We start from the raw sequence: 25,150 nt of genomic DNA on the forward strand, positions 1-25,150 counted from the left end.
CCTCTGCCTTACCCGGAATCCACTCCCAGGGAGTGCGCCCGAGCCCTTGCCTTCCGTGGGGCTGGTCCGGAGCAAGACGTAGCAGGGCGGGGGCAGGAGGCGGGCCTTGAGCTGGGTACCCGAGGCCGCCTAGCTCCAACCCCGCCTCCCAGGTAGGTCGGTGGACCCCCCCCACCGTGGGCTTATGGCACCACCCGCACTCCCCTTCCTCCAGCACCTCCGGTGGGCTATGTCCTGGGCTAGCGCTGCAGGGGTCCCCAAGGTTTGAGCGAGGTGGACCTCACAGCAGGTGCCCGCCCCCGCCCGGCGCTTCCTGTGGCCCTGCTCTCAGCTGCCACCTCGCGCTGTGGGCTGGCATCACACATGTACATGAGGGCACCACAGAAAGTCTGTGGGAAATGCAATTATAAGGTTAGCGCCTCCTGGTGCGTTGAACTTTGAAATCCATGCGTAGCTTCTTCATGCATTTTCCACGAACTTTCTGAAGAGCCCCCTCAGAGCTCCTATTTCCAGCCTCCCGGAGCCAGGTCCTTAGAAAGCAGGGTTGGACCTGGGCATCTGGATGACATACACGCACACGCCTGGCTGACCGTGTTAACGCAGCTGTGTGTGTCAGAGGGGGCGGAGAAAATGGGAAGAGAAAGTTTGTGCAATGCCAAGAGGAAGTAAGCCCTGAGCGCAGAGCGGCCGCTCCACCCGAGGTCCCTGCTGCTGCACTCTCACCCTGGGAGGTGGCCTCCAGCCCCCACCCCACCCCACCCCACCCCACCTCCCACCCCCACCCCCCGCCACGGGCCGCTGCGCTGGGACTCCCCCAGCCCTGCACCAAGGGGGCCATTAGGTTCCACGGCCCCCTGCTGATGAGGTCCTGTGGGGACTTTCAGAAATCTCCCACCCACAACAGCCCAGTGGAGGGAGGAGGGAGAAGGACCAGGGGGCCCATGCTCCTGCCCATGAACTCCAGGGTGAGTAGGCTGGGCGCCCAGTTCTTGCCCCTGCTGCACGCCTGGCCCAGCAATTGTACTTCTGTTATTTCTCCTCCTCAGTGAACTTGGCTGGCGTGGTTACGATGCTCATGTCTTTCTGGCGCAAAGACAGGCGCCTCCAAGCAGCGATCTCTGGCGACAAGAGCATCTGCTTAGAGTCTTTCTGAAACCCAGTCTGAGCACAAGTTCAAGAGAAGCCCAGACACTGGACAGGGGGACAGACATGGCAGCCCTGAGCCATGCCTGCACCTCCACCGACTTGGCTGGGGGCAGGGGCTTCAGGGTGCAGCAGGTGGAGCTTGGGGCCCTCCAACCCCTGGCCCAGACTGAGCGCGAGTGCGCTTTCTGGATCTGACACGCAAGTTCCTCCTGCCAAGTTTCCCTCTCATGCTGGGGCTTTCCAAGCTGGGAGAAGTTCCCAGCACGGTTGGGGGCCCTGAGCCCCTCAGGTTCCAAAGTCCATGTGGCTCCCACGTACACATGTGGGGCAGAGGCCAGGCGGGACCAGATGTGGTACCTGGCTGCTCCCATCACACCAGGCAGTGTGGCTCTGCTGGGATGGACACTAAGAAGCAAGCGGCCCTTAGAAAAAAGCAGAACAAACCCAGATGATTCATTCCGCCAGGCCTCCTCCTAAATGGATTGTTCCAGGGGCTGGCGACGTCAACAGAGGGACCGGAACCCAGAGCTCTGTTCTAACAGCTTTATTGATCAGATGGAAAATCAGCTTGCGTCAGCCCCCACCTGCAGCCCTCGCTCAGCAGAGTGGTCCTTTCAGTCGCTGGGAGCAGCGTGCCCTCACCCCTCCCCCTTTTCCTTTCCTGCTGCTCCTGGCCTGGGGGCTTGGAAGGGACGGGGTGATGTGGCCAGAGAAGGGTCCCTGGAGGAGAGGGTGTGGCCAAAGGGCAGGGTCTCCGGGTGAGGGAAGAGTGCCTGGATGGAGACCGAGGCTGTGTCTGCCTCCTCCACATCTTAGCATCGAGCAGGTATTAAGAACACAGCCCTGGCCAGAGCGGCGCGAGGCTGGGGGAGCTGCCGACAGCAGCCTCAGGACCCAGAGCCTGGCCCAAGCTAACCCCGCTCAGATCTGGCCTCGCGTGACGGGAATGTGTGGTGGACGTGTTCCATCGGGATCCTACCGAGCAGGGGACTGGAGGCCTTGGGAGGGCAGTAGCCGCCTCGCTCAGGGGTCCTCACACCTGGGTCGCTCTCCAGCCCCAAACAGGACACCAGTTCCGCAGACACTCAGAGCCCAGGCCTCGAGAAGCAGGGGCACCTATCGATGCCCCCAGACCTGGCTGCGTGCATGCTGACTCCTCGGGCTTGTTCCCAGCCTCTTCCACAGAGGACGGCCTCTGGGACACAGTGACCAGAAGCCTCCTCACCCCACCTGGGTCCTGCTTCCTTCTCACTCTGGGCCTCTGGGTGCCAGGGTGTGGCCTCAGGGGCCCTGGCCAGGTGAGGCTGGACACTCTGCCCAAGGGCCAGGGACCAGAGGGCCGGGGAAGGGGGGCGGTGAGGGCTTGGTCCCACTGACTAGAAACGCCGAGGTCTCCTGCTGGGGACGGTGGCGGATGCCAGGCAGGGGAGCCCCTGAGTGGGGTAGGTTTCCAAACAAGCCCAGGTTCACGTCATTAGTGATGGGTGGCAGGGCAGAGAGAGAGAGAGAGAGAGAGAGGGAATCCTGGAGGTCGGCGAGGCTGCTGGGGAGGGGACCGTGACGTCAAGCACAGCATTGAGCAGGGTGCAGCAGGCAGCGGCAGCCTCACTCCGAGTGGACCAAGGCCCCAGCTCCCTGTCCAAAGCCAAAGCCCTTGGGCCCAAAGTTTTTGGCGTAGCATCCTGCAGAGAGAGAGACAGAGAAGAGGCGCAAGGTTGACTCCTCCCCGCTGCCTGCTGCCCAGGCTGCCCGCTGAAGACACCACCGCCCTGGGGCCTGGCCAGCCCTCTGGAGAGAGGAGCTTCCAGGCTCCGCCCTGTACCCATCTCTCCCCCACCACTGAGATGACAGCACCGCCCCGGGGGTCCGGATCGCAAGTGCTGGCCCTACCCTGCCCAGACTGGTGAGGAACTGGTTTACATTCAGCAAAGCTCTAACCACTGAGCTCCCCGGCCCCTGGGCCTCCCGATCCTCGAGGAGACGTGACGCCACCCACCTTTGCAGTAAATCTCGCCGTCCTTGTCTGCCAGGGTGGTGGACTCAAGGCCTTTGCCACACTTGGCACAGCGGAAGCAGGACTTATGCCAGGACTAGGTGGGGAAGGAGAGGGTTAATGTTGCCACCAGAGACTAGGGGGCCCCACCCTCGTGTGAGTTCTGAGGTCTGCTTGGCCGGGGCTGCTGGGCCGTGGAGGAGCAGGCCAGGGACCACAGCCCACCTGGCACCGTCTTCGGTGCAGTGTGGCAGTGGCTCCGTGGTTAACGCACCACAAAAGGCAGGCGAGGGGTGGAATGACCACCACGGCCTCAGGCCCGCCGCGGGCAGGGCCAGCCAAGCCTGCTGCAGACCCGCCCTGCCTGTGGATGAGCGGTGTGAGCGAGGGCTCGGCGCTCCTCCTGGGACTGCCTCCCGCTGGCTGCACGACCTCCCCGAGGTCCACACCCAGGAGCACTCTGCTCCTGTCTCCCTGCAGGATGGGCTGGGGACCAGCTATGTGGACGCAGGATGCCCGGCCACAGAGCAGCCCTGGGCTGCTGTCGGGTTGCCCTGGGTCAGGGTGGCCTCTGACATTAGAGCAGTGGACGTCATGTCTGCCCGGAGGCCACGCCTCACACAGCCGGGTGCGCTTTCTCCCTCTCAGGGGAGCTGTGAGCACTCAGCAGCTTCCCAGCGTCCCGTGCCCGGCACAGGCTGGACAGCAGAGGCCGCCTGGAGTTACCTGGGAAGGGGGCCACGTCATCCCAGGCCTTGGGTGCAGCAGGAAACAGCCCCAGGAATGTGGCTTCTCCCGGGGCCACAGAGGGCCTGGAAGGTTCTAGGAGGTGCCTGGGGCGGCGTAGGGCAGGCCGCGTCCCAGGGAAGCGGCAGGTCGGGCTGCCTGCTGTGCCAGGAGCCCGCACAGATGACACCTGGCAGCCAGCGCCGTCAGCGGCAGCTGAGCAGCCTGGGCAGTGGGTGCGGAGGCGGCGGCGCTGAGCCCAGAAGAGGCAGCGGCAGCAAACAGGACAAAACGCCGGCCAAGGGACCGCACCGCCGCGCAGTGGGTTCAGCCGCCGAGCCGCTGGCGTCCCGCACAGCAGCACTGGGTTGAGTCTCAGCTGCTCTGTTTTTTTTTTTTTTTTTTTAGACTTAATTTATTTTGAAAGTCAGATAAACAGACAGAGGGAGACATTCCATCTGCTTGTTCACTCCCCTGATAGCTCCAACAGCTAGTGCTGGGCCAGGCCAAAGCCAGGAGCTTCATCTGGGTCTCCCACGTGGGTGGCAGGGGCCCAAACACTTGAACCATCTCCCACTGTTCTTCTCAGGCCATTAGCAGGGAGCTGGATTGGAAGTGGAACAACCGGGACACGAATAGGCACCTATATGGAATGCCGGCTTGCAGGCAGCAGCTTTTGCTTTTGTTTTAAATATCTCTATTTGTCTATCTATTTACTTATTTATTTATTTGAAAGGCACAGTTACAGAGAGGCAGAGGCAGAGAGAGAGAGAGAGAGAGAGAGAGAGAGAGGTCTTCCATCTGCTGGTTCACTCCCCACATGGCCACAACAGCCAGAGCTGGGCTTATCTGAAGCCAGCAGCCAGAAGCTTCTCCTGGGTCTCCCACATGGCTGCAGGGGCCCAAGGACTTGGGCCATCTTCTACTGCTTTCCCACGCCATAGCAGAGAGCTGGATTGGAAGAGGAGCAGCCAAGAATCAAGCGGGGACCTATATGGGATGCCGGCTCGCAGGCAGCAGTTTTGCCTGCTACAACAATGCTGGGCTCGGCTCAGATCCGGGCTGCCTGAGATAGCAATGCCTTCCTGCTTTGCAGCTGGAGGGGTTAAATGGCCCAAGCAGAGTCCACAGGAGTAAGAGCAGGAGCCTCAGAGTCAGACAAACCCGGCTGGACCCCGGCTTAGCTGCTTCCCTGCTAGGGGATCTGGGCAGATTACTCAGCCTCTGTTTCCTCATCTGTAAAATGGGATAATACCCGTTTCCAATCACGACTAGGGACTGACAGCCTGCTGTGGGCTACACTCAGCCTACGAGCTAGTTCCCCATCCTGTTCCACCCCTCGACTCCCTTCCTCAAGGTCAAAAAGCCTTAAAAGCCAACACCGGAATCCAGAAGAGCTGGAGATGGGCTCTGGGCCCAGCTGTCCCCTAAGTCTGTTGTGTGATCTCGGCCAGGTCACCTGGGCCTCTGTGATGACCCAGAAGTCCTCTCTGGCCAGGGAGCTTGAAGAAAAATCTTCTGAGATCACAATTTGCTAGGGCCAGAGTTCTGCTGCCCGGCTCCTGGCAGCCTGTCTGGGGCCGAGTACTCGGTCTGGAGCCTCTGGCTCGCTCTGCTGACTGGGGGCTACCATCAGAATGTCACAAGGAGGAGCTGGCATTGTGGTGTGGTGGGCAAAGCAGCCACCTGAAACACTGGTGTCCCATACGGGCACCAGTTCGTGTCCTGGCTGCTGCATTTCCCACCCAGCTTCTTGCTAATGGCCTGGGAAAAGCAGAGGAGGATGGCCCAAGTGCCTGAGCCCTCGCTACCCATACAGGAGACCCAGATGAAGCTCCTGGCTTCATCCCTGGCTTCAGCCTGGCTCAGACCGGGGGAGTGAAGCAGTGGATGGGAGTTCTTTTTTCTCTGCCTCTCTGTAACTCTTGACTTTCAAATAAATAAATTAAAAAAAAAAAAAAAAACCATAGTGAGGGAAGGTGTAGCAATGAGAAACCATTTGAAACAGGTTCCTAGGGGGTTCTGATAGATGCTGATCCTTGGATGGGTTTCCGGGAGGCCACAGCCCAAGAAACAAAATGTGCATTTCTGGGCGGTTCTCTCTGTTCTGGGGATCATGAATCCTTCTGGAAATCTGATGGAAGTGCTAGATCTTCCCAGAAAGAGGCGTGTTCCCACAGAACTCTGCATATCATCTTAGGGGGGCTGTGGGCTCCCTGAAACCATCCACGCCCCCTTAGCCTCTGTGGCCCCCGACACCGGAGACACAGAATGGGCTTTGCAATCCACTGGCACTGGGGATGTCACTGCTCTTGGTGACAGGAGCTCCTTGGAGACTGGCGGCCCAGGGACAAAGGGAAGGGGTAAACGCCCAGTGCTCAGGCCGCCCCAGCAGGGCGAGCTCACCCCCTGCGAGGGTCTGGAAGGCACAGTGCAGGCAGACGCCCCGTCCCATCCCCACACGCCCACAGTGGCCTTACCTTCCCGGCGCCGATCACCTTCTCCGCGGCATAGACAGCCTGGCTGCAGCGGGGGCAGCGCTCGGAGCCGCCGACCTTCTGGGCAAACTTGGATGCGTTGGGGTTGGTGGTGGGCCTGTGGCCGGGGGCCCTGCGGGGATGGGCATGTGTGCAGTGAGACACGCGCACGGAGAAAGATGGCTCGGACCAGCACTGCAACCTCACCTGTTGCCTGGGGCAGGGGCAGCCTCCCAGCCGTGGTGACAAAGACTAGGACCACCAGGGCCTCCAGGGCCACCACCCACTTTACAGATGGACAAACTAAGGTTTGGCGTAATGTCATCCTCACTGATATATCACACTTCCTCCCCTCCGTCACCCAGTTACAACCCAGGGTCACTCAACACGTCATCGGCTAAGAACCGCCCTCCTCTGCCCCTCATTCCTGCAGCTCCCAGAAGTCTGCTGATGCGTCACTCCCACGGGGGCAATGACCTTGGCAGAGACTTGTAACTCGCCAGCACCTCTGTCCATGCCCCCAGCGCCGAGAAGCTGGCCAGGCTGACTGCCGACGGCCGCTGCCTACCAGGAGGTCAGAGGCCGGGGTGCTGGAAGCGAGGGGACCCGGGGACACTCTGAGGCACTTCCAAGGACAGGAAATGCCTTCCCCACAGCAGGGCCAGGAGTGAGACTGGGGGGGTGGGGGTGGGGCGTGGAGCCCAGGCCTGGCCGTGGGACCCCCAGTGAGTTACTGAGCCTCAGCTGGATCTCCTCTTCTATAAAAAGAGGAAACTGGACTACGAAACTCGTGGGCCCCTCCCAGCTCCGGTCCTTGTGACAATACAGGGCGCGCTCTCCATGCGGGGAGGAGGCTGGCCAACGGAAGCACCCACAGCAGGTGCCCCAGGGCTCCCTTTGAAAGAATCGGCTTCCGGGGCCCTCTGTGGCCTAGCCAGACACGTCACAGACTTGCGCACCAGGGGGCAGGCAGTGGGGGACGAGGCCTGGATGGGGGGGTACTCACTCCTCGTGCTTGATGCCCAGCGACTCCCCCTTGTCGGTGCTCAGGGTGCCTGCGCCCTGCCCGTAGCCGTAGCCTTTGGGCCCATACTTCTTGCCGTAGCAGGACTTGCAGTAGATCTCCTCGCCGTGCACGGCCACGGTGGTGCTGTCCAGGTTCTTCTTACAGACCACTGTGGGGGGAAGTGGCACAGTGAGCTGGCACTGGGGCGAGCCCCCTGCAGCTGAGGCTCCCAGGCACGCTGGACACGGAGCGGCCTGAACTCTCAGGAGCAGTCTAGAAGCGGAGGCTGGGCCGATGGCCGAGGGGCTGGAGTTCAGGGGAGGCACGTGCACACCCTGGGTGCTGGCCAAGCCCCCTCCTCCAGGAATCCGTGGGGTCCCCCTCACATCTCCCCAGGTTGCAGTGCACCCCAAGTTTCAGAGGCAGTGGCCTGGGTTCCCCTCTAGCCACAGGAGGCCAGCTGCGGTTCTCCACCCTGGCCTCGACCGAGAGGCCGAGTGTCCCAATAGGAGAGGAGAAAACAGAGAGGAGGGAAGAGGGCAGGGAGTGCCCAAGGGTGCATCTGAGCAGGCTGGGGGCAGGCGCGGGGCTGCAGTGCAGTGACCCAGCCAGATGGAAGGTTTCTCGTCAGCAAGGTGGGCTGTGAAATGAGCTGGGGGTCTCGGTAACCACAACCATCTCCTAATCTCAGAAATCACCTTGCCCCAGGTGTGGAAACTCTCCCGGCTCCGTGGGTCAGCGAGATGGGAATGCGCCGAGCCCGAAAGCTCATGGGCCTCGGTGTCTGCCTGCTGGGCTTGGGGAGCCCTGACCAGCCGGGTAGAGCAGTCCCGGGCCCAGGGCCAGGACCGTCAGGCTGCCCAGGATCCAACCCTGCTCTCCCTGTCCAGCCTCGGTGTTCTGATTTGTAAATGAGACGATAAAAGGTGGCCGTGAGGATCCAACGAGACCTTACACGTCAGGGGCTCAGCACAGTACCCTGCACACAACAGGTGCATAATAAGTGTAGGCTACTCGTACCAGTTCCATGAGAAAGGGTGGCCTAGGTCTCATAGGATTGTAGCTGCTTCTTTTTTTCCTTTTTCTTGTGAAGATTTTATTTTTTAAATTTATTTATTTGAAAGGCAGTTACAGAGAGAGACACACACACGCATAGAGGAAGAGATCTTTCATTCGCTGGTTCATTCCCTAAATGGCCACAACAGCTGGGGCTGGGCCGGGCCAAAAGGCAGGAGCCTGGAACTACATCTTCTGTTGCTTCCCCAGGCACATTAGCGGGGCACTAGATAGGAAGTGGAGCAGCTGGGACTCAAACCAGCATTCATGTGGGAGGCTGGTGTTGCAGGCAGTGGCTTAACCTGCTGCACCATCACACCGGCCCAACGTGGCTTCTGACTTCCAACCACCTCTCTCAAGAGATCTGCTTCCTTGGCCAGCGCTGCGGCTCACTAGGCTAATCCTCCGCCTGCGGCACCGGCACACCGGGTTCTACTTCCGGCCAGGGCACCGGATTCTGTCCCGGTTGCCCCTCTTCCAGACCAGCTCTCTGCTATGGCCCAGGAGGGCAGTGGAGGATGGCCCAAATCCTTGGGCCCTGCACCCACATGGGAGACCAGGAGAAGCACCTGGCTCCTGGCTTCGGATCAGCACGGTATGCTGGCTGCAGCAGCCATTAGGGGGTGAACCAACAGTAAAGGAAGACCTTTCTCTCTGTCTCTCTCTCACTGTCCACTCTGCCTGTCAAAAAAAAAAAAAAAAAAAAAGAGAGAGATCTGCTTCCTGAATTTCTTTAGGTCTCATCCTATAATCCTAACTGGGCTCCAGAACGTTCCTTAAACCCCCGCAGCTCAGTGTGCCCCCGGGTCTGCATTCCCAAACGCATCCTTCTAAAGGCAGAAACCCAGGGAGGCGCTGAAGCCACGCCCTGGCTCCCTCCAAGAAGGTTCTCGGCTCAGCATCTCCCCCCTCGCCATCCCTTCCTTTAAAGGGTCCGGGCCTCCCCAGCTCCTCTCTCCCCCTGAGCCACAGGTTGGAGATTTCAGACTAAATAAGGCCCCTCCAGTGCTGCCCTGTTGATCTCCACCTCATTCCAGCACTCTGGGCCGCCCAAATATGGACCCTCCCCCGACCTCCCTCGGGGCTTGGCTCTGGGAAAGGAGGGAACAAGAGGCCAAGACTCCGGCATTCCCATCTAGGGCGGGAAGTCAGCCCTGGCCTGGAATGGGTTCCCGTAAGACCCAAAGGGAAGCCCGGCATTCCAAGACCAGGGTGGAGGCAGAGTGGAGATAAGAGTGGAGAGGGGCGTGCAGGTGGCTCTGACTCACCTCTCCAGCCAGAAGCCCAGGAGACCTCAGGCCTGCAAATGGTTCCCCTGCTGGGCCGACCAAGATCACCACTGTCCACTCTGCCCGGGTCTCCAGGAGGCCAGTCCTGCCCGCCCTGGCCCTCGTCCAACACTCCCCCCGCCTCTGCCCTCCACCAAGCGCCATGCTCGGGGACTCAGGTCGGCCGGAAGGTCCACAGACCCAATAGAGGGAATCGGGAGAGAGGACCTGAACATATTTCTACGAAATATGCTGGAACACGGCAGGGCAGGTTAGTGCGCTTCCTGCCACCTGACTCGGCGGGGCCGGGGAGAGGTCAGAGCCCCTCGCCCCCTAATATGGAGAGTGAGTCTCTCTGCGAGGGGAACCAAGGCCCACACAAGGGAAGTTCCAGCTCCCATGACTGGCCGGAAGCAGGGCCAGGCGAGAACCCAGCCCTCGACTGCAGGCCTGGTTGCTTTCTGCCTTCTCCAGAAGCCAAGTGTGGAGGTGGGGGAGGTGCGATCTGAAGCCAGAGTGCAGCCAGGGCCCCAGCTTCCCTGTGCTCTTGGATTCTGGGGAGATGCCCAGGGCCAAGCTGCAGGATTCGGTTCCCTCAGCCACCGCCACCAGGCTAGGACAGACCAGTTCTTTCCCAGCCGCCCAGGGGAGCCAGGCACACAGCCCCAGGGCAAGCTCCCTGCCACCGAGCTGAGCCTGCTCCCACAGGGTGAACCGCAGTCCCCTCTGTTCCTGTTTCCAGGTCAAAGGCCCGCCCAGGACACAGGTGGTCCCCTGGACTTCACCCATCTCCCTCCTGCCCACCCAGGCCAGCAGCAAAGCTCACAGAATCCAGGGCCAAGGGCCTGGGTGCTCAGAGAAGTTTGGGGGCACCCATTCGGGCCTGGCCAACGAGGGGGCGGCCCTGATGGCCAGCAGGTCCACAGCCTGGATTAGGAGGGCAAGTCCTTGGATTCTGCAGTTTACCCCGAATTCAAGCCGGCCACGGAACACACACTTGATCTCAAAGGAGAAACAGTGCCCCTGCCGTTGAGAAACAAGTGTTAGGCTGTGTTCTAGGTGCCAGGAATAAGCCTGGGTGGAGACTCCGGATGCCACTGGGCTCCGTGCGGTGCTGAGGGGTCCACCCAAGGCTGCGATGCCAGGAAACGCACTGGCCTGAGACCCCAGGGAGACGCAGGTGGTGCCCTGGCACTGTTGGCTGCCTGCCGGCCCCCTTCCCCTGACCACCCCTGGCCCTGCCAGCCAGCCTGACTATGGGCAACTGCTTCCGATCCTCCACACCCCTCCCGTGCTGCCCCAAGCCTGCTCCTCCCTTCCTCTGCCACCCCCCACATTCCTGACTTCCCTCAACGCCAGGCCAGCGGCCACTCCTCCACAGGCAGGACAGCAGGCAGGGCGCTCTGGGCCACACGGCCCCTCGTCCCAGGGCAAAGACAGCAGCCCTTAGGACCGGCAACAGGACCCTCTTCCCAGCAGCGCCAAGGGAAAACAAATGGCTTGCACATTCCAAAGATCATGAGCTGCTGACAACAAGACGCTGCTGCTTGCAAGCAGACAGAGCTCCTCCAAGGGCTCCTTCACTCCCCATCCATCACAGCGGCCCTGGGCTGTCACTCCAGGCCCCGCTGGGCAGGGTGCCAGGCCCAGGCTGCCCGCGATGGGTGGCTGCAGGCTCGTCTGGCCAGCAGCAGGCAGGGAGCAGCGGTGGACAGATTGGCCCTTGGCCCAGTGGGATCCTATGGGGAACACAATCGCCCAGGGACAAAGGAACTGCACACCCCAGACTTGCTTCCTTGATGCAGGAGAGAGACGCTCCCCGCCCCCTTGCATCTCCAGGTGGGCGGTGAAGTCTGCTCACATCACCCTGTCTTGCAGGGACCCTCAGCATGTGCGTGGGCGGGGGGCTTCGGGGGCGTGTTATCAGTTCCTACGCTCACAATTGCATTAAGAGCTTCCTTTGCTTTATAAGCTCCTTTCATTTCAGTTCTCACAACGCCGCGAGGTCTGCTGGCCTCCACTGTACTCATGGGAAAACAGAACCAGACAGAGACGCTGTCACTGTCCATCATGACCAAATTCAGGTGCAAGCCCGGATGGGACAGGCCCTGAACTGCGTGCTGGCGGGGAGTGGGCGGCGGCTGCCCACCGGCCCTGGAGGACAGCACGCCCTGCGGAAGCCGCCTCTGCTCCTGACCCCGACCTTCTGCTGTGATCTCGTCCTGCTGGCAGCAGCCCTGGAGGCTTTGGCTTCTCCCCTTGCCTGCTCTCCTGCTCATCCCAGCCCGCCCTGGAGCAAACCTTGCTCAGGCTGGTTAGGAGTGGACGGCTCGGCCCTCAGGGCTCCTTCTCCCAGGCCGTCCAGGTAGGAATGCGAGGCGGGGGCTGCCCAGGGTGAGCCCAGTCCTTCCTTCCTCTAGCTCACCTCTCTATCAGGTGATCACAAGGGACAACCAGGGTAGTCTAGCTCCCAGCTACAAGTGTCTTCCTCTGAGCTGACCAGACCCGGACCGTGGAGCGGGGGAGGGAGAGGGCCGAGTGGAAAGTTTTCCTAACCCAGTCTTTGCAGCTTGGCCCACAGCCCTCAAGGCCCCCCCTGTGCTGTTCTGGGCAGTTCACCCCCTTAGAAAACAGCTTCTGAAAGGAACAAAGAGGCCTTAAGTGCTTCCCTCCCCAGCTGCACCACAGCCAAATGTCAAGCTGTTTACGTCCCATGGGCCCAGCTCCCTGGGACACTGACAGCCCGAGCCTGCGGGGCAGGCCTGGGGCCCCCGTCCCCAGCACAGCAGCAGCAGGGCCTGGGCTGTACTCACTGCACAGGAAGCAGGATTTGTGGAAGCTGTGGCCTTCACACTGCACCTCCTCGGCGAAGTAAACCGTCTTCTGGCACACCCCACACTTCTTGCCTCCTCCCCAGTTCGGCATTCTGGAAAGGGACAGAAACAGGAATTCAGGGTCCAGGGAGATGGAGGGCAGTGACATGGCAAAGGCCCCGACCGGTGCCTCGCAGGTAGTAAGCGCTCAACACCGGTCACTGATGCAGGAGTCCAGGGCAACACACAGGGGATGCCTCGGGTCTACCCTGATTCACCAAAGGTCAGACAGACAGAAAGTGCTCCAGACTAGAGAACTGTCTCCTTCCGGAAGCTGACCACAGGGGCAAGGCCACCTCTCTTGCCACACAAGGCACAGGTGGGGACAAGACTGAAGGGCCCAGGACGTGGCGAGTGCAGGGTGCTAGGGAAGGGCAGGGCGGGGGCCAGAAAGGGTTGTTGCCTGCAGAGCCGAAGGGCTGAAATGCTGGGGACAGGCCTGGGGCGCCCAGGGCCACTCTGTGGCCAATAGGGCTTGTGCGGCAGCTGGTGACGCGGTGCCAAGGACAGAGGGAGGTCCTCTGTCACTGGAGCGTCCCATCTGATGCCGAGGCAGCCTCTGCTCAGGACCAGGGCCCAGGTGGAGCCCAGCCCCGAGCTCAGCCCCGAGCCTCTGCCCTGCACGGCACCTGGCACAGAGGCGCTCACACGGGGATGTCCAGAGGATTGCTGAGGGATGAAGGATGCCTGATACTAAAGCCACGCTGGGGTCACGTGCTCTGCAGGAGTGAGCTCTGCACACCAGGGACGCGGGTGAGGCGCCCAGGAAATGCGTGCAGGGCTTCAGGTGGGGAGCGGGGCTGGTGGCGCCGGCTCACCCCGGTACAGGCGCTAGAACCTCACTGAGCTGACAGGAATCTTCCGCACAGTTTTGACAGAGACGGAGGGAGGAGACACACTTTCACCCCCTATATCCTAAAAGCTGGGGCTCCTGCTGGTCCCACACTGTTCCCAACCTCCTGCATCCCTACCCTACCTCCGTCCCCTCCATGCTGAGGACCCCCGCACATCTCTGGCCCCGACTCCCCTCTGTGCCAGGCTCACACACCAATCCCGCGGAGCACCTGCACCTGGAGGACACGCAGGCGCCTCCTTACCCCCTGAGCAATCAGAGAGCCTAACCTTGGCCCCAGGCTTGCCCTTTGTCCCAGCTTCTGCAATCTGGCAGCAGCACCACAAGCAGTCTCTCCACCACCAAGGACTCTCATCTCAAACCCGCAACACGGACCGCCCCCACCTACCCCAAACTGTGTGCCGAGCCCTGGGGGTGCTAACAGCCCTTCAGAGCCCTTCCTTCCCACCGCGAGCCTCTCAGCTTCACCCCGACAGTCACAAACCCCCCTTGGAGAGGCACCTGCTGCACTGGGCTTTTCATCTTACTCACGGCCCAATGTTCAGCCCTAATTCTCCAAGGCTGTGGGCTCAGCCATGTGCAATGGACACAGTTCAGGCCAGCAAGATAGCAGAAGGGATTTCTGAGGGCCTTGGAGGAGAAAGATCCTGATCACCAGACAGCTCCTGGGGCAAGCTCCTCCCCCATGAGCAAACAGAGGGGAGCAAGAGGCCTGGGGCTGTGGTCACTGGGAGGGACAGGCAGTGCTAGGGGGCAGTGGGCAGCTGACAGCCTGTTCGGGAGACAAAAGAAAGTTAAGCCTGAAGTCTGGCCTGGCTCTGAACCCTGCTATTCCCCAAGCCCGCAAACCCCTTCTCTACTTAGGTCAGTTCCCTCACACCTGCGAGGATGCGTTTGGAGACGGCCCAACAGCGCGGCTGCTGCTGGAGTCTCCTTCCCAGTGCACCTGCGCAAATGCCAGCAGCGGCTCCCCCAGCACCAGAGCCTGCACGGCAGTCTCCACCTGCTTCCCAGCTCCACCTCCCACGTCACCGGGGCCTGTGATCCAAGCGCTGTGTCAGTGCCAAGTGCCCCGAGCAGAGCCTGGCACATAGGAAGCCCCCGGGCCTGCCTGTATATGGAGCTGGGGAGGTCAAGCTGGAATGCAGGGCAGAAGCCAGGAACCAGCGTCCTCTCGCGGGGGGTCCTCGGGGACCATCACCTGCTGCATAAACCTGAGTTTTCCCAGAGCAGCTCCTGGAATCCCGCACATCACTAACACAGCTGGAGGCAGGCTTTCTCTACCTGCACCTGACCCCCCTGGGCCTCCTCCCAGTAACAATCCCTGCCCGGTCTCTGATGTCGCACTGCTCGGTCAACCCCCTTCTGTTCCGCAGGCTCCAGAAGCGGAGCAAGGACCCAGGGCTGCGAAACCGGACACCATGGAGGACGATGGGACAAGAACGCACACCACTGTCCACTCACCAGCAGCCATTTCGGCCTGCTTCCTCGCCCCAGGACCCGGATTCTATCCAGGCAGATTCCACTCCACCACCTCGGATCTAGGGACCAGGCCGAAGTCACCTAAGCCAACTGCGGTCACTCCACTCCCCTGCCAGCGAGATGGGAGGGGAGCACTGCGTGGGGATGTGGGCCAGCGCTGTGAAGACACACGGGCTCTCTCTCTGATGAGGTGACTCGCTCCACAGCCTGGACCCCTGCTGCCACAGAGCAGACGCCTGCCACGCAGCTAGCGGCCTCCCTCCAGTCTGTGCTGGTCACCTGGAGAGGGAGCGAACATGCCCACTTGCAGACAAGGTAAACAAGGCTCAGAGAGGTGAGGCAGCTTGCCTGTGGCCACACAGCTGGAGGCAGGACCAGGATTCTAAAGCGGGTCCCTGGGTTCCTGTGTGTGCACGGTGGGCACACGGGCAGCACCTGGCCCTCTTCCCTGGCCTTGCCTCCCTCCAGGGCCCCAGGAACACCCCTGAGGGAGGAAAGCTCCCCTAACCAGCGGCTGGGAGCCTCTGGGAGCCCCTGTCCCAAGCAGTGTTTTGTTCCTGGACACAAAAGCCCTTCTCCCTCAGGGGAAACCCATAGCTCCACACAGGCCTCCTCTTGTTCTCCCTGGCCCCAGTCAGGGGCCCACAGCCAGCAGGGCCCAGGGGATCAGGAACACAGGCGGGGAAGTGGGTGAAGCCCAGGGGCCTGCCAGGGAGGGACATCTGCCTAGGAGGCCTCCCGGCTGAACCTGGCCACGTGCTTGGGGGTCTCCCCACAGGAGCCCGGTGACAGGACAGGGTTCTGGTGCCGTGAGATGGACAAAGTGGCTGTGCCCTCTGTTCCCAGGTGCCCACATGAGGGTCCCTGCCTGTGGGAGAGCCGCAGCTGGAGCCCTGGCCACCTCCACCCTGCAGAGGCGGCCCGTCCTTACTCAGCCCCTCCTCTCTGGCCAGCCCAGCTGGAGGAAGGCTGGATTGCCTTTAAAGGAAACCTGTGGGCCACCGGGCTCCCTCTCAGCTGCCTGTCCTGGGGGTCAGAGGCCGGCAGGAGAAGTCCCTTAGGTCAGAGTTCCAGCGGTCGGAGCTGCCGCCACGCCTTCCTCCATGAGCTTGGTTTGTTCATCTCTGAAATGGGGCCATGACCCTCTGGGTCTATGAGAGTGACATGAGACCATATGGAAGTGATGGCACGGTGCCCAGCATACAGCATGCCCTCCCCCCTCTGACTAGCACCATGAGAGCCAGCCCAGCTGAGCTTGTACTGCACCCCCTCCCCCTCCCCGGCCAGATGCGGGGCCAGAGGGAACCCCGCTTACCTGCAACCCCGCCTCCAGAAAACACACAGCTAGAGGAACAGCGCGGCAAACAGGGGCCAGGAACTCGCCGGACTTCTCCACCAGCCCAGCCAAGCGGCCTGGGACAAGCCTCTTGTCCTCCTGGGGAGTTCTGTTCCCCATGGCCACCGAGACCACAGCAGGGCCTGGGTCTCTGCATCAAGCTCTCTGGACACTCAAGAGTCACCCCCTTCTGGGTTACCGAGGGCGCCTGGGACAGCTCCAGGCCCGCTGGGCATTGCCCTCTGGGCTCCCTTTGTCCTGCTACACCATGCTGATCCCAGACTCCATGATCCCAATCCCCCGACTGGTTTACCTGAAATGCCAGGACCCCCAGGGCAGGCTGGAGGCTAGAGGCAGGGAGCTTGAGGGTGGGGCTCCCCCCAACTTGTTCCAGGCTGGCTGTCCAGTTAAGGCCTGCACCCAGATCCCCAGTGTTGGGGAGGAGGTCCCAGAGGTGGCTCTACAGCCGGGCGCAGACCCCACCCCCACCCCAATCTCACAGAATCAGGAGAGATGTGGGGTCTGAGTGGTCATGGTCACGTCTAAGGAACATCTCAGAGAGGTCAGCTCAAGGACATCCCCCTCTCCCCAAGCCCTCGGCAAGGCACCCCTTGGCTTTATTTCTGCAGTGGAAAATCCCATGCCTCCTATCACAAGCTCACTGGCTCCCTGGGGTGTGTGAGTGAGGGCAGGCCCAGGGCAGGATCCCCTCCCTCTGGGTGGAGTAGAGACCTGTCCACTGTTTACCCTGGCTGCTGGGCACCTGCGAGGCCTGCAGGGGGCCTGCAGCTCAGCCTCTGGCTCCTGGCACGTTCAGAGCCCCCCCCCCCCCCCCCCCCCGCTTGGGAGGTGACACCTGGGAGCCCAGGAAAAGAGACCTCCCCTGAAGGTAATGGCCCTTGGTCAGGGAAGAATGGCTGGCATGGAGAAGGAGCAGGCTGGGGACATCCCATGCAGTCATGGGGTACCCCGAGCAGCTAAGCAGCACCCCAGACCCTGCCTGTCACCCAGCCTAGCACCCTCCCCTTCTCCATGCTAGGGCTATTCTCTTTCCAAGCCCAGCCCCACAGCCTATGTGGCAGTGTGAGCTGACAAAAGCTATGCCCGTCCTCGTCCCCACCTGTCCCCGAATGCTGTCCCCTGTGGAGGTCAGAATCTCAAGATCTTCTGAAGGTAGAAGCGGGCTCCATGACTTGGCCTAAGTGTTTCAAAACCATCACAGGAAATCCTAGAGCCACCAGTTCTCACAGGTGCTCAGGTCCAGTCACTTGGCTTCAGAATGATGTCAGCTTGGCATGGGAACAGTCCTCCCCCACTGAACAAGAAGGTCTGGGCGACCTTTTTAAATTAAATTCTAAGAGTAAAACAAATGAGCACTGAGACTTTACAAACAGGCAGGAAGCGCCGTCCCACGCCACCCGGCTGTAAGCGGCGCCAGGACTGGGGCGGGGTGGGGGCGGGGCTGCGCGGCCTCCAACCTTCCCTATCTTCCTCCACCGCCCTCTCCCCTCTGGGCTGTGGACGCAGATGCTGCCTCTGGGAGGCGCTGGACCCGCCAGAACCTGGACACAGAGCTGCCTCGGTATTTACACACTTTACCATACATGGGAATCACTCCACGCTGGCGGCAGACACATTCCTGGGGCACTGCGTACAGCGGCCACGTCATTACCATATAAATCCCTGACAACTGGAAACAGCAGGCGGCTGCGGCTGGGCAGCCCTCAGGACACCCCGGCCCCCCCTCCGCCGCGCCACCCCCCCCCCCCGACTGTCTCTGTCTCATTTTCTTTTTCCCTCAAGCAAGCTCTTTTCCAGGATTCTTTTTCTTTCCTGCAAACCTGGCCCCCACAGTCACACAGGCATTGGATCTGGCCCCCTCTCCTCCTCCCCAGCAGGCAGCAGAGTGAAAACCTGGAGGTGGTGACTGCTAACCACCCCGCCCCACCCCCCAGTCTCCAAGCTGCTGTAAAACCAATGAGGTTCACCTTTGTGAACATTCCCTTAATGAGTTGATTTGCAAAAAGGAAATGGAAAGGAGCAAAGAAAAATACAGAGGTAGTGACAGCATAGGGGTTTCGCGGGTCTCTTTGAATGGCAGCTCTACAACCAGCCAGCTGCAATCCCGAGCAAGCTGCTTAGCACCCCTAGCCTTGGCTGCCTCATCTGTGAAATGGAGCGCATTGTCTGGGGCAGTGCACGTGCGGTGCCAGCCCCGAGCCCGGCACGCAGCAAGTGCAGAGATCTGCTTACTGTGGCCTAAGGGCAGGCCGGCTCTGACGTCGCAGCTCTGTTGTGCGTGCCTTTAGACACTTGCCAACACATCTGAGGGATGCCACGCGGGGGGACAGTCACTTCACTCTCACGTGCACCTCCTGGCATTGCAAAATGTTCCACGTGCACCTCCCCACAGTTCTGTAACGAAGGAGCTCTTCATGCCAAGCCAGGTTTGCAGAAACACTCCAAACTCAGCCTTCCAGGAAACAAGCTGCCCGCTACCCACCCCACTCCCCAAACTTGCACAAGGAGGGAAACTGACTCCCTTTCTGCCACCTGCTCACTAACATCACCCCCAGGGGAAACCGCCTGGTAACCATCGGTGAGCACCCAGTTGGGCAACTCTGCCGAAAGCTCATTCCTGCGCCATTCATTGACCACGTGTTTACTGACCAGCGGCAGGGCCAGCCGTGTGCAATGACAAAAGCAAACACCTGGTCCAGGAAGGCGGCGCGAGGGCAGACCAAAGGCAGGGGGTTCACAGCACCCCCCACTTGTCCCGTTTTCTCAGCAGGCCACTTGCAGAGCTGGCAGGCCTACTCTCCAGCTTCTCTCCTGCCCCTTCCCAGCCCCCTCCCCCCCAACCTGTGCCATTCAGCTCCGCCTGCCCCCATCTGGCCCACACCACGCCCTCTGTGGAATAAACTTCCTTCCCTGTAGGCCTGCCCTGCCCCGGATTTCCTTTCCGAGGCAAAGGCTCGCTCCCTGGCACCCAAACAGCACCAGGCGGGATTCAGCCAAGACGGGACAGGAGCTGCAGCGTACACAGTCCGAGGGCAGAGGGCAGCCTCTCTCCAAAGAGAGCAGGGAGAAGCTCGGAGTCCCCGTCCCCAAATGCTCCCCTGGGGACATCCCCGGCCTGCACTGAGATGACAGAGGGCAGCCAGCACTGCCAGCCTCCTTAACTTCTGGGAGGAGCCAGGAGAGAAAGGACGAGGAAGAAGGCAGCAACTGAGCTACGGCTGGAGGCTGTGTATCACACACTCCCCAGGGACCAGCCCTGGGAGAAGCCAAGGCACAGAGAAGTTGTGTCACTTGCCCAAGGCCACCAGCTTGTCTTCCAAACGCTGTCTCACCAAGATTCCAGGGCATCCGCCCACAGCACACGTTCTCCCAGAGCCGTCCTCAGTGTTGCCGTGCTAGTGCCCAAGGCGGGGTGACCGTGGCATGGGGACTCATTCACCCCAAAGGAGCAGGGGGTTGGCGAGGGCTGGAGCCCAGAGCTGTGCGCAGGACCTGAGCCGACCCCGCCTCTGACTGGGCTACAAGGGTAGCAAGGGCCAGGAGCCTGCAGGAGACTCCAGGCTGGGACAGGAGGTGCAACACCTGTTGGGGACGGTGGCTGGCAGCGTAACGGGTTGCAACTTGCTTTAACTGCACCTGATACCCACCCTCTTCGTGATCCCCAGCTGTCAAGGGCTGAAGCCACAGAAGTCACTTTTCAGGGTTTCAGTCATCACCACGCCCAGCACCCAGACCTGGGGTGCAGGAGCCAGCCATCTGGTTCTTTCAGAAGCGGGAAAACACACTCCTGTGCTCACAGATGCCGGAGGCCGGGCCATGAAGCCAGCTGTCCCCCACCCCACCCCCGGGGCCCTTTCTCGGGGAGCAGGAGGGTGAAGGAGGGGGTGGCACGGATGCCCTCATCTCTTGGCCGTACAATGGGCGACAGTGGCTCGCAGAATCGCCGATTGTTCTGCCCGGGTCGCCCTGGGTCAGGGACGCGCGGAGTCCCAGGGTGTCCAAGCAGCCCCGAGTGGCGCGGGACCCTGGGCCACTGGACCAAGTGGACAGAGAAGCGCCGCCCGGCTGGGCGCGGCCACTTCCCCCGGGTCCTCGCCCGCCACGGGCCCCTGGACAAACTTTCCTGGCAGGGCCCGGGCTACGGAGGGTGAGGGCTGCGCGCACTCACCTGGCGGCGGGCGGCGGGCGGCGGGCAGCGGGGACGGCTGGAGCAGCGGCTTGGGGCGCGGGCGCCGCGCGCCGTTTTGTTCCGCTCCAGGGAGGGCGTGGCCCGCGTCGCGCCAACCAGTGGGCTCTGCACACTGCCCCGCGCCCCTGACGTCACCGCGTGCGGCCCGGCCGAGCCTGCGGGGACCCGGGGCTCCCCCGGGCGGGTGCCCCCGCGCCGCCGCTTTCCCGTTAGCCTGGGAGCTGGGAGCAGGGAGAACACCGTGTTCCTAGGAAAGGAGGGTGTCTCAAGTTTGTGCGCGCTTTTTAAAAATTTCGAGAAGTTAAAAACCCTTTATGGAGGAGTTTGGGGAGTAGGATAGCTTGGGGCTGGACGAACCCCGACCTCCTGGCCGGGAGCTGAGCGTCACAGCCGGTTTAACTTATTTCTGAGGGATGGCGCTCCCGTCGGATGGTTCACCCCCTCAAATCCCGGCCCCCAAAGCCGGCAGAGGGGCCGGGTGGGGTCGAAGCCAAGAGCCAGGACCCAGTTCCCTGAGGCGTCACCGCTGCTTCCCAGGGTCTCGTGGGCAGGAGGCCATTGATCCCAGGCGCTCCTAAGAGACCCACCTGGCCAGCGGCAGGTGCAAGAGAACCAAGCTTCCGGGGGCCGCTCTGCCCCTGCCCCTTCCACCCCTAGCTGAGCCTTGGCCCAGACCCTCGGCCCCTCTGGGAAAGGGGTATGGCCCGAAGTGGTCCAGGGACTGAGCGAGTTCAGCAGCGCCAGCGCGGGACAGGCGCTCTAACGATTAACTCCCTCCTCAACCGCACGGAGCCCATGGCTCTCTCCACTCTTCCCAGCTACCCGAAGGAGAAGGCCACGCCCACCCTGAAGGCAGCCTGGTCCCAAAAGCATCTGCCTGGACCTGGATGGAGGCTTTGCCCCGGACCCCCAGCGGTCAGCGGGAGGGACGGAGTCTCAGCTCAGCGCACTCCAAGTTGGCCAGGGGGCAGTTAACAGTGGGTAGGGCACCCGCAGCCCCTCGCCCAGCTCCCAGCCCATGTCCCAGCCCCTCCTACAGGCTGCAGGCGTTTCAGGGCGCAGAGACGCTCACACCGTGCAGAACTGCTGCTAGGCCCAGAGTGGAGCACCCACCCCTTTCCCGGATGAGAAATAGCTCCCCAACGCCATTCTCTAAGCAGGGAAAGGCTCCCCAGGGGCCTCTGGCTGGACAAGCGAGTTCAGCTTTAGAGGAAGGCAGCCCCGCCTGGCCCCTAATCCTGCCCTGCTCCCCGCATTTGGGGCTTGTGGGTTTGGATCTGCAGGGACATGAAGATGGTGAGGCTGACTGCTGTGCCCAGGAGTAGGAGGACCAAGGGAGGGTGAGAGCCCGTGGGCCACAGGCTTTGTCTTCCAGCTTTTTTTTTTTTTTAAGCTTTGTTTTATTTATTTGAAAGACAGAACCAGAGAGAGAGGCCTTCTATCAGCTGGTTCACTCCCTGAATGACCGAAACAGCCCGAGCTGAGCTGATCTGAAACCAGGAGCCAGGAGCTTCTTCAGGGTCTCCCACGCAGCTGCAGGGGCCCAAGGAATGGACCATCTTCTACTGCTTTCCCAGGCCATAGCAGAGAGCTGGATCAGAAGAGGAGCAGCTGGGACTCCAACTGGCATCCATATGGGATGCTGGCGTTGCAGGCTGGGGCTTTAACCTGCTGTGCCACAGCGCCGGCTCCAGTCTTCAAGCCTTTGTAACTTGCTCACTGTGCTGGAGTTACATCTAGTTCTCCAGCGCTGAATTCCATTAGTGTTACCAAGAGTGGAGGAAGTACAGTGCACTCAGATCTTGCGTCTGCACTGCAGTGGGATGGTGTGTGTTGTCTCTCTGTGTGTGTGTGTGTGTATCGGATCTTGCGTCTACACTTCAGTGGGATGGTATGTATTGTCTGTGTGTGTGTGTGTGTGTGTAGCTTTCTCTTCACCCAAAGCATTCTCAGAAGGAAGTACTGCAGACCCCATCTGCCCATGGCATTCCCAGCATGCATGGCAGGCCCTGGAGGGTCTGCTCAGCAGCTGGTTGCCCCCACCCAGGTTGCCCATAGATGGCTGCCACATCTTCCACCCTGGGCTGCTGTCAAGGGTTCCCCAGGGCTTCGTTTAAAGACCCAGGTTGCTGAATTAATTCTCTTCCAGGAATAAAGCTATGCATCTCATGATCCAGAAAATGAAATATTTATCTGGGTTTTCCTGGCTTTCTACCATAAGAAACACCTTTCCTTCTGCCAAGCCCATTACACAAACAAAGCCTTCCAACACTGGAATGTCCATAAGCACCCCGCCAGCATTTCTTTCAGATCGGGCCATCCTCAGCTGACCCAAGCAAGATGCGGGAGGATAAGCCAGAAGAATTCCTGGCCATTCCTACACTGGGAAAATAATAGATAAACAGTCACACTAAACTGTAGAGTTACAATCAGTGTCGGAGACCTTGAGCTTCCTGCCCAGAGACGGTGGTCCCAGGGGTTTCGCCCTTTTCCCTGCAGCTCTGAGTATCCTGGAGATAGATAGCAGCCGTGGAGCTCTACCCAAGATTTCGCAGAAGCACACATGCCTGTGTTTCCTTCTTTGGTCTGGATCGGTCCTCTCTGGAGCCGTGGGACTGCTGAGCCAACCTGTTCTGCGAAATGTCCTTAGGGAAGGTACAGGAGAAAGGAGAAAGAAGTGCGGTCACACTTGGACTTCTCCCAGAGGATCTTAAGTCACCTTGTAAATAGACTGGTTGTGCGATGTATCATCCCCGATGGAATGCTTTGAACAGTGAGTCACACAGGGGCAGCATTCAGAACTATACCGAGGCAGGACCTCTGTCCCACACAATCCAGGGCGCAGGGCCACCCTGCTTTTCCACCCAGAGACTGCTGGTTCGCGTGTCTTCAGAGCTGACCAGGCACAGCTGGAGATACAGGAAGCCCAGCAGGCCCTGCCCCGTCAAACCTCACACCCTTTGGTTCTACTGCGCTTCTCCCATGCCGCCAACCCTCTGGGCTTGCTCTTAGGTGGGACATTTGAGATGAAGACTCAGGGGAGGAAGGACTCTGCAGTTGGGTCCAGAGTGATACTTGGGTTAGCCACCATGCAAACAGGCGAGCGCCTGGTGTCGAGATCACAGACAGGCCAGTGAACATCGCCAATACTAGGACATCACACATGCCTAAATGTCCTCAGGGCAGATAACCCTCAGTCCCCCCCTGGGCCCAGTCTGGCCCTGCCCCGCCAGCAGCGCCCGCATCGGCAGAGGTGATGTGGTCAGAGCTCATCGCAGGGCTCTTCGCTGGCGCTGTAGAAAGAGGCCTGGAACACACAGGGCCTTGGCTGCTCCTTGGGTCTCTCAAGAACAGCTAAACCTGTCGGTCCCTCGAGTCACCTCTGTGCTGCTGTCCTCCTGGGCCTCTGGGTTGGTACTTAGTGGCTCCTGGGATGGAGGAGGGGGTGTTACAGGCAGGCAGCAGGGCCCTGCCTTCCAGTCTCTGAATTCTTCTGCTACTTTCTTTTTTTTTTTTTTTTTTTTATTTTTGACAGGCAGAGTGGACAGTGAGAGAGAGACAGAGAGAAAGGTCTTCCTTTTGCCGTTGGTTCACCCTCCAATGGCCGCCGCGGTAGCGCGCTGCGGCCGGTGCACCGCACTGTTCCGATGGCAGGAGCCAGGTGCTTCTCCTGGTCTCCCATGGGGTGCAGAGCCCAAATACTTGGGCCATCCTCCACTGCAGTCCCTGGCCACAGCAGAGAGCTGGCCTGGAAGAGGGGCAACCGGGACAGGATCGGTGCCCCGACCGGGACTAGAACCCGGTGTGCCGGCGCCGCAAGGCGGAGGATTAGCCTGTTGAGCCACGGCGCCGGCTCTTCTGCTACTTTCTATGCATCCTCTCCTCTCTTTCCTCCCTCATCAGCATCTCGATGTCACATCTCTCTCCCTAACTGTTGCAAAGGCCTCCACTTGCCAATAGATCCTAGGTGAGGGGAACCTGAATGTGAGGATGAGAGAAGGGAGAGAATGTGCTGCCTAAACCCTGGCCATTATCCCAGAGAGGTTAGAGACTCAGGCTGGGCCAGAGGTTTCTCCCTTGTTCACCTATCCGTCCATCCATCCACCCACCCACCCACCCACCCCCTCATCCATCCATCCATCCACACACCCACCTGTCTATCTCTCCATCCATCCATCCACCCATCTATCCATTTATTCATCTATCCATCCATCCACCCATCGGTTTATCCATCTATTTATCTGCCCATCCATCCATCCATCCAGTAACCTTTACTGGGGATCTATCCTGATCTCGTCATATATGAAAGGTTCTGGAGATGAGTTGGATCCTGACCTCAAGAAGTTTACAACCTAATTGGTGGACCAATATCAGGGCCCCAGGGCCTTCCAGGGACCTGAGGGAAGAGGTGGGGATGACTGTGAGTAGACAAAGGGTAAATGCTTAATTCTGTTTCCTGAGGGAAGGCAGTGTCAGGAGAGATGATCCAGAGCTGGCCAGGAGGCAGAAGAAGGGGCACGACCTTGGGAGAGCATCGTTCAGCCAGGGAACCACAGGTTCAGCAGCAGAGCCGACACGCAGGATGAAAGATAAAGTTGTGCGGGAAGTGGGGCTGGCACACAGGCAGGGACAGAGAGACCTGGAAGCGCAGCAAAGCCTATGGAAGGGGTGGACCATACTGGAGGCAAGGAGACGTGCCGATGGGTCCTGGAGAAATGGCGTGG

At 60.6% G+C, this 25,150-nt stretch overlaps 1 protein-coding gene across 1 annotated transcript; it reads right to left on the reverse strand.

Annotated features, from left to right (window-relative positions):
- Window positions 1–1,675: 1,675 nt before the first annotated feature.
- CSRP1 (cysteine and glycine rich protein 1) lies at window positions 1,676–20,466 on the reverse strand. The gene is made up of 6 exons (XM_062211579.1): window positions 20,406–20,466; window positions 12,486–12,598; window positions 7,349–7,517; window positions 6,346–6,475; window positions 3,143–3,236; window positions 1,676–2,828 (listed from the first exon to the last, which is right to left on the reverse strand). Exons 2-6 carry the CDS (start codon window positions 12,595–12,597, stop codon window positions 2,752–2,754), a joined length of 582 nt encoding a protein of 193 aa, XP_062067563.1. The 5' UTR covers window position 12,598; window positions 20,406–20,466; the 3' UTR covers window positions 1,676–2,751.
- Window positions 20,467–25,150: the final 4,684 nt, after the last annotated feature.

This window comes from Lepus europaeus, chromosome 14 (genome assembly GCF_033115175.1).
Source record: "Lepus europaeus isolate LE1 chromosome 14, mLepTim1.pri, whole genome shotgun sequence".
Taxonomy (NCBI): domain Eukaryota; kingdom Metazoa; phylum Chordata; class Mammalia; order Lagomorpha; family Leporidae; genus Lepus; species Lepus europaeus.

Coding starts and splice junctions, on each gene's coding strand:
- CSRP1 (XM_062211579.1), bottom strand. CDS start 12,597: ATGCCGAACTGGGGAGGAGGCAAGAAGTGTGGGGTGTGCCAGAAGACG. Junction 7,518..12,485: donor CAAATCCTGCTTCCTGTGCA/GTGAGTACAGCC, acceptor TTCCCCCCACAG/TGGTCTGTAAGAAGAACCTG. Junction 6,476..7,348: donor CTGGGCATCAAGCACGAGGA/GTGAGTACCCCC, acceptor CCATCCCCGCAG/GGCCCCCGGCCACAGGCCCA.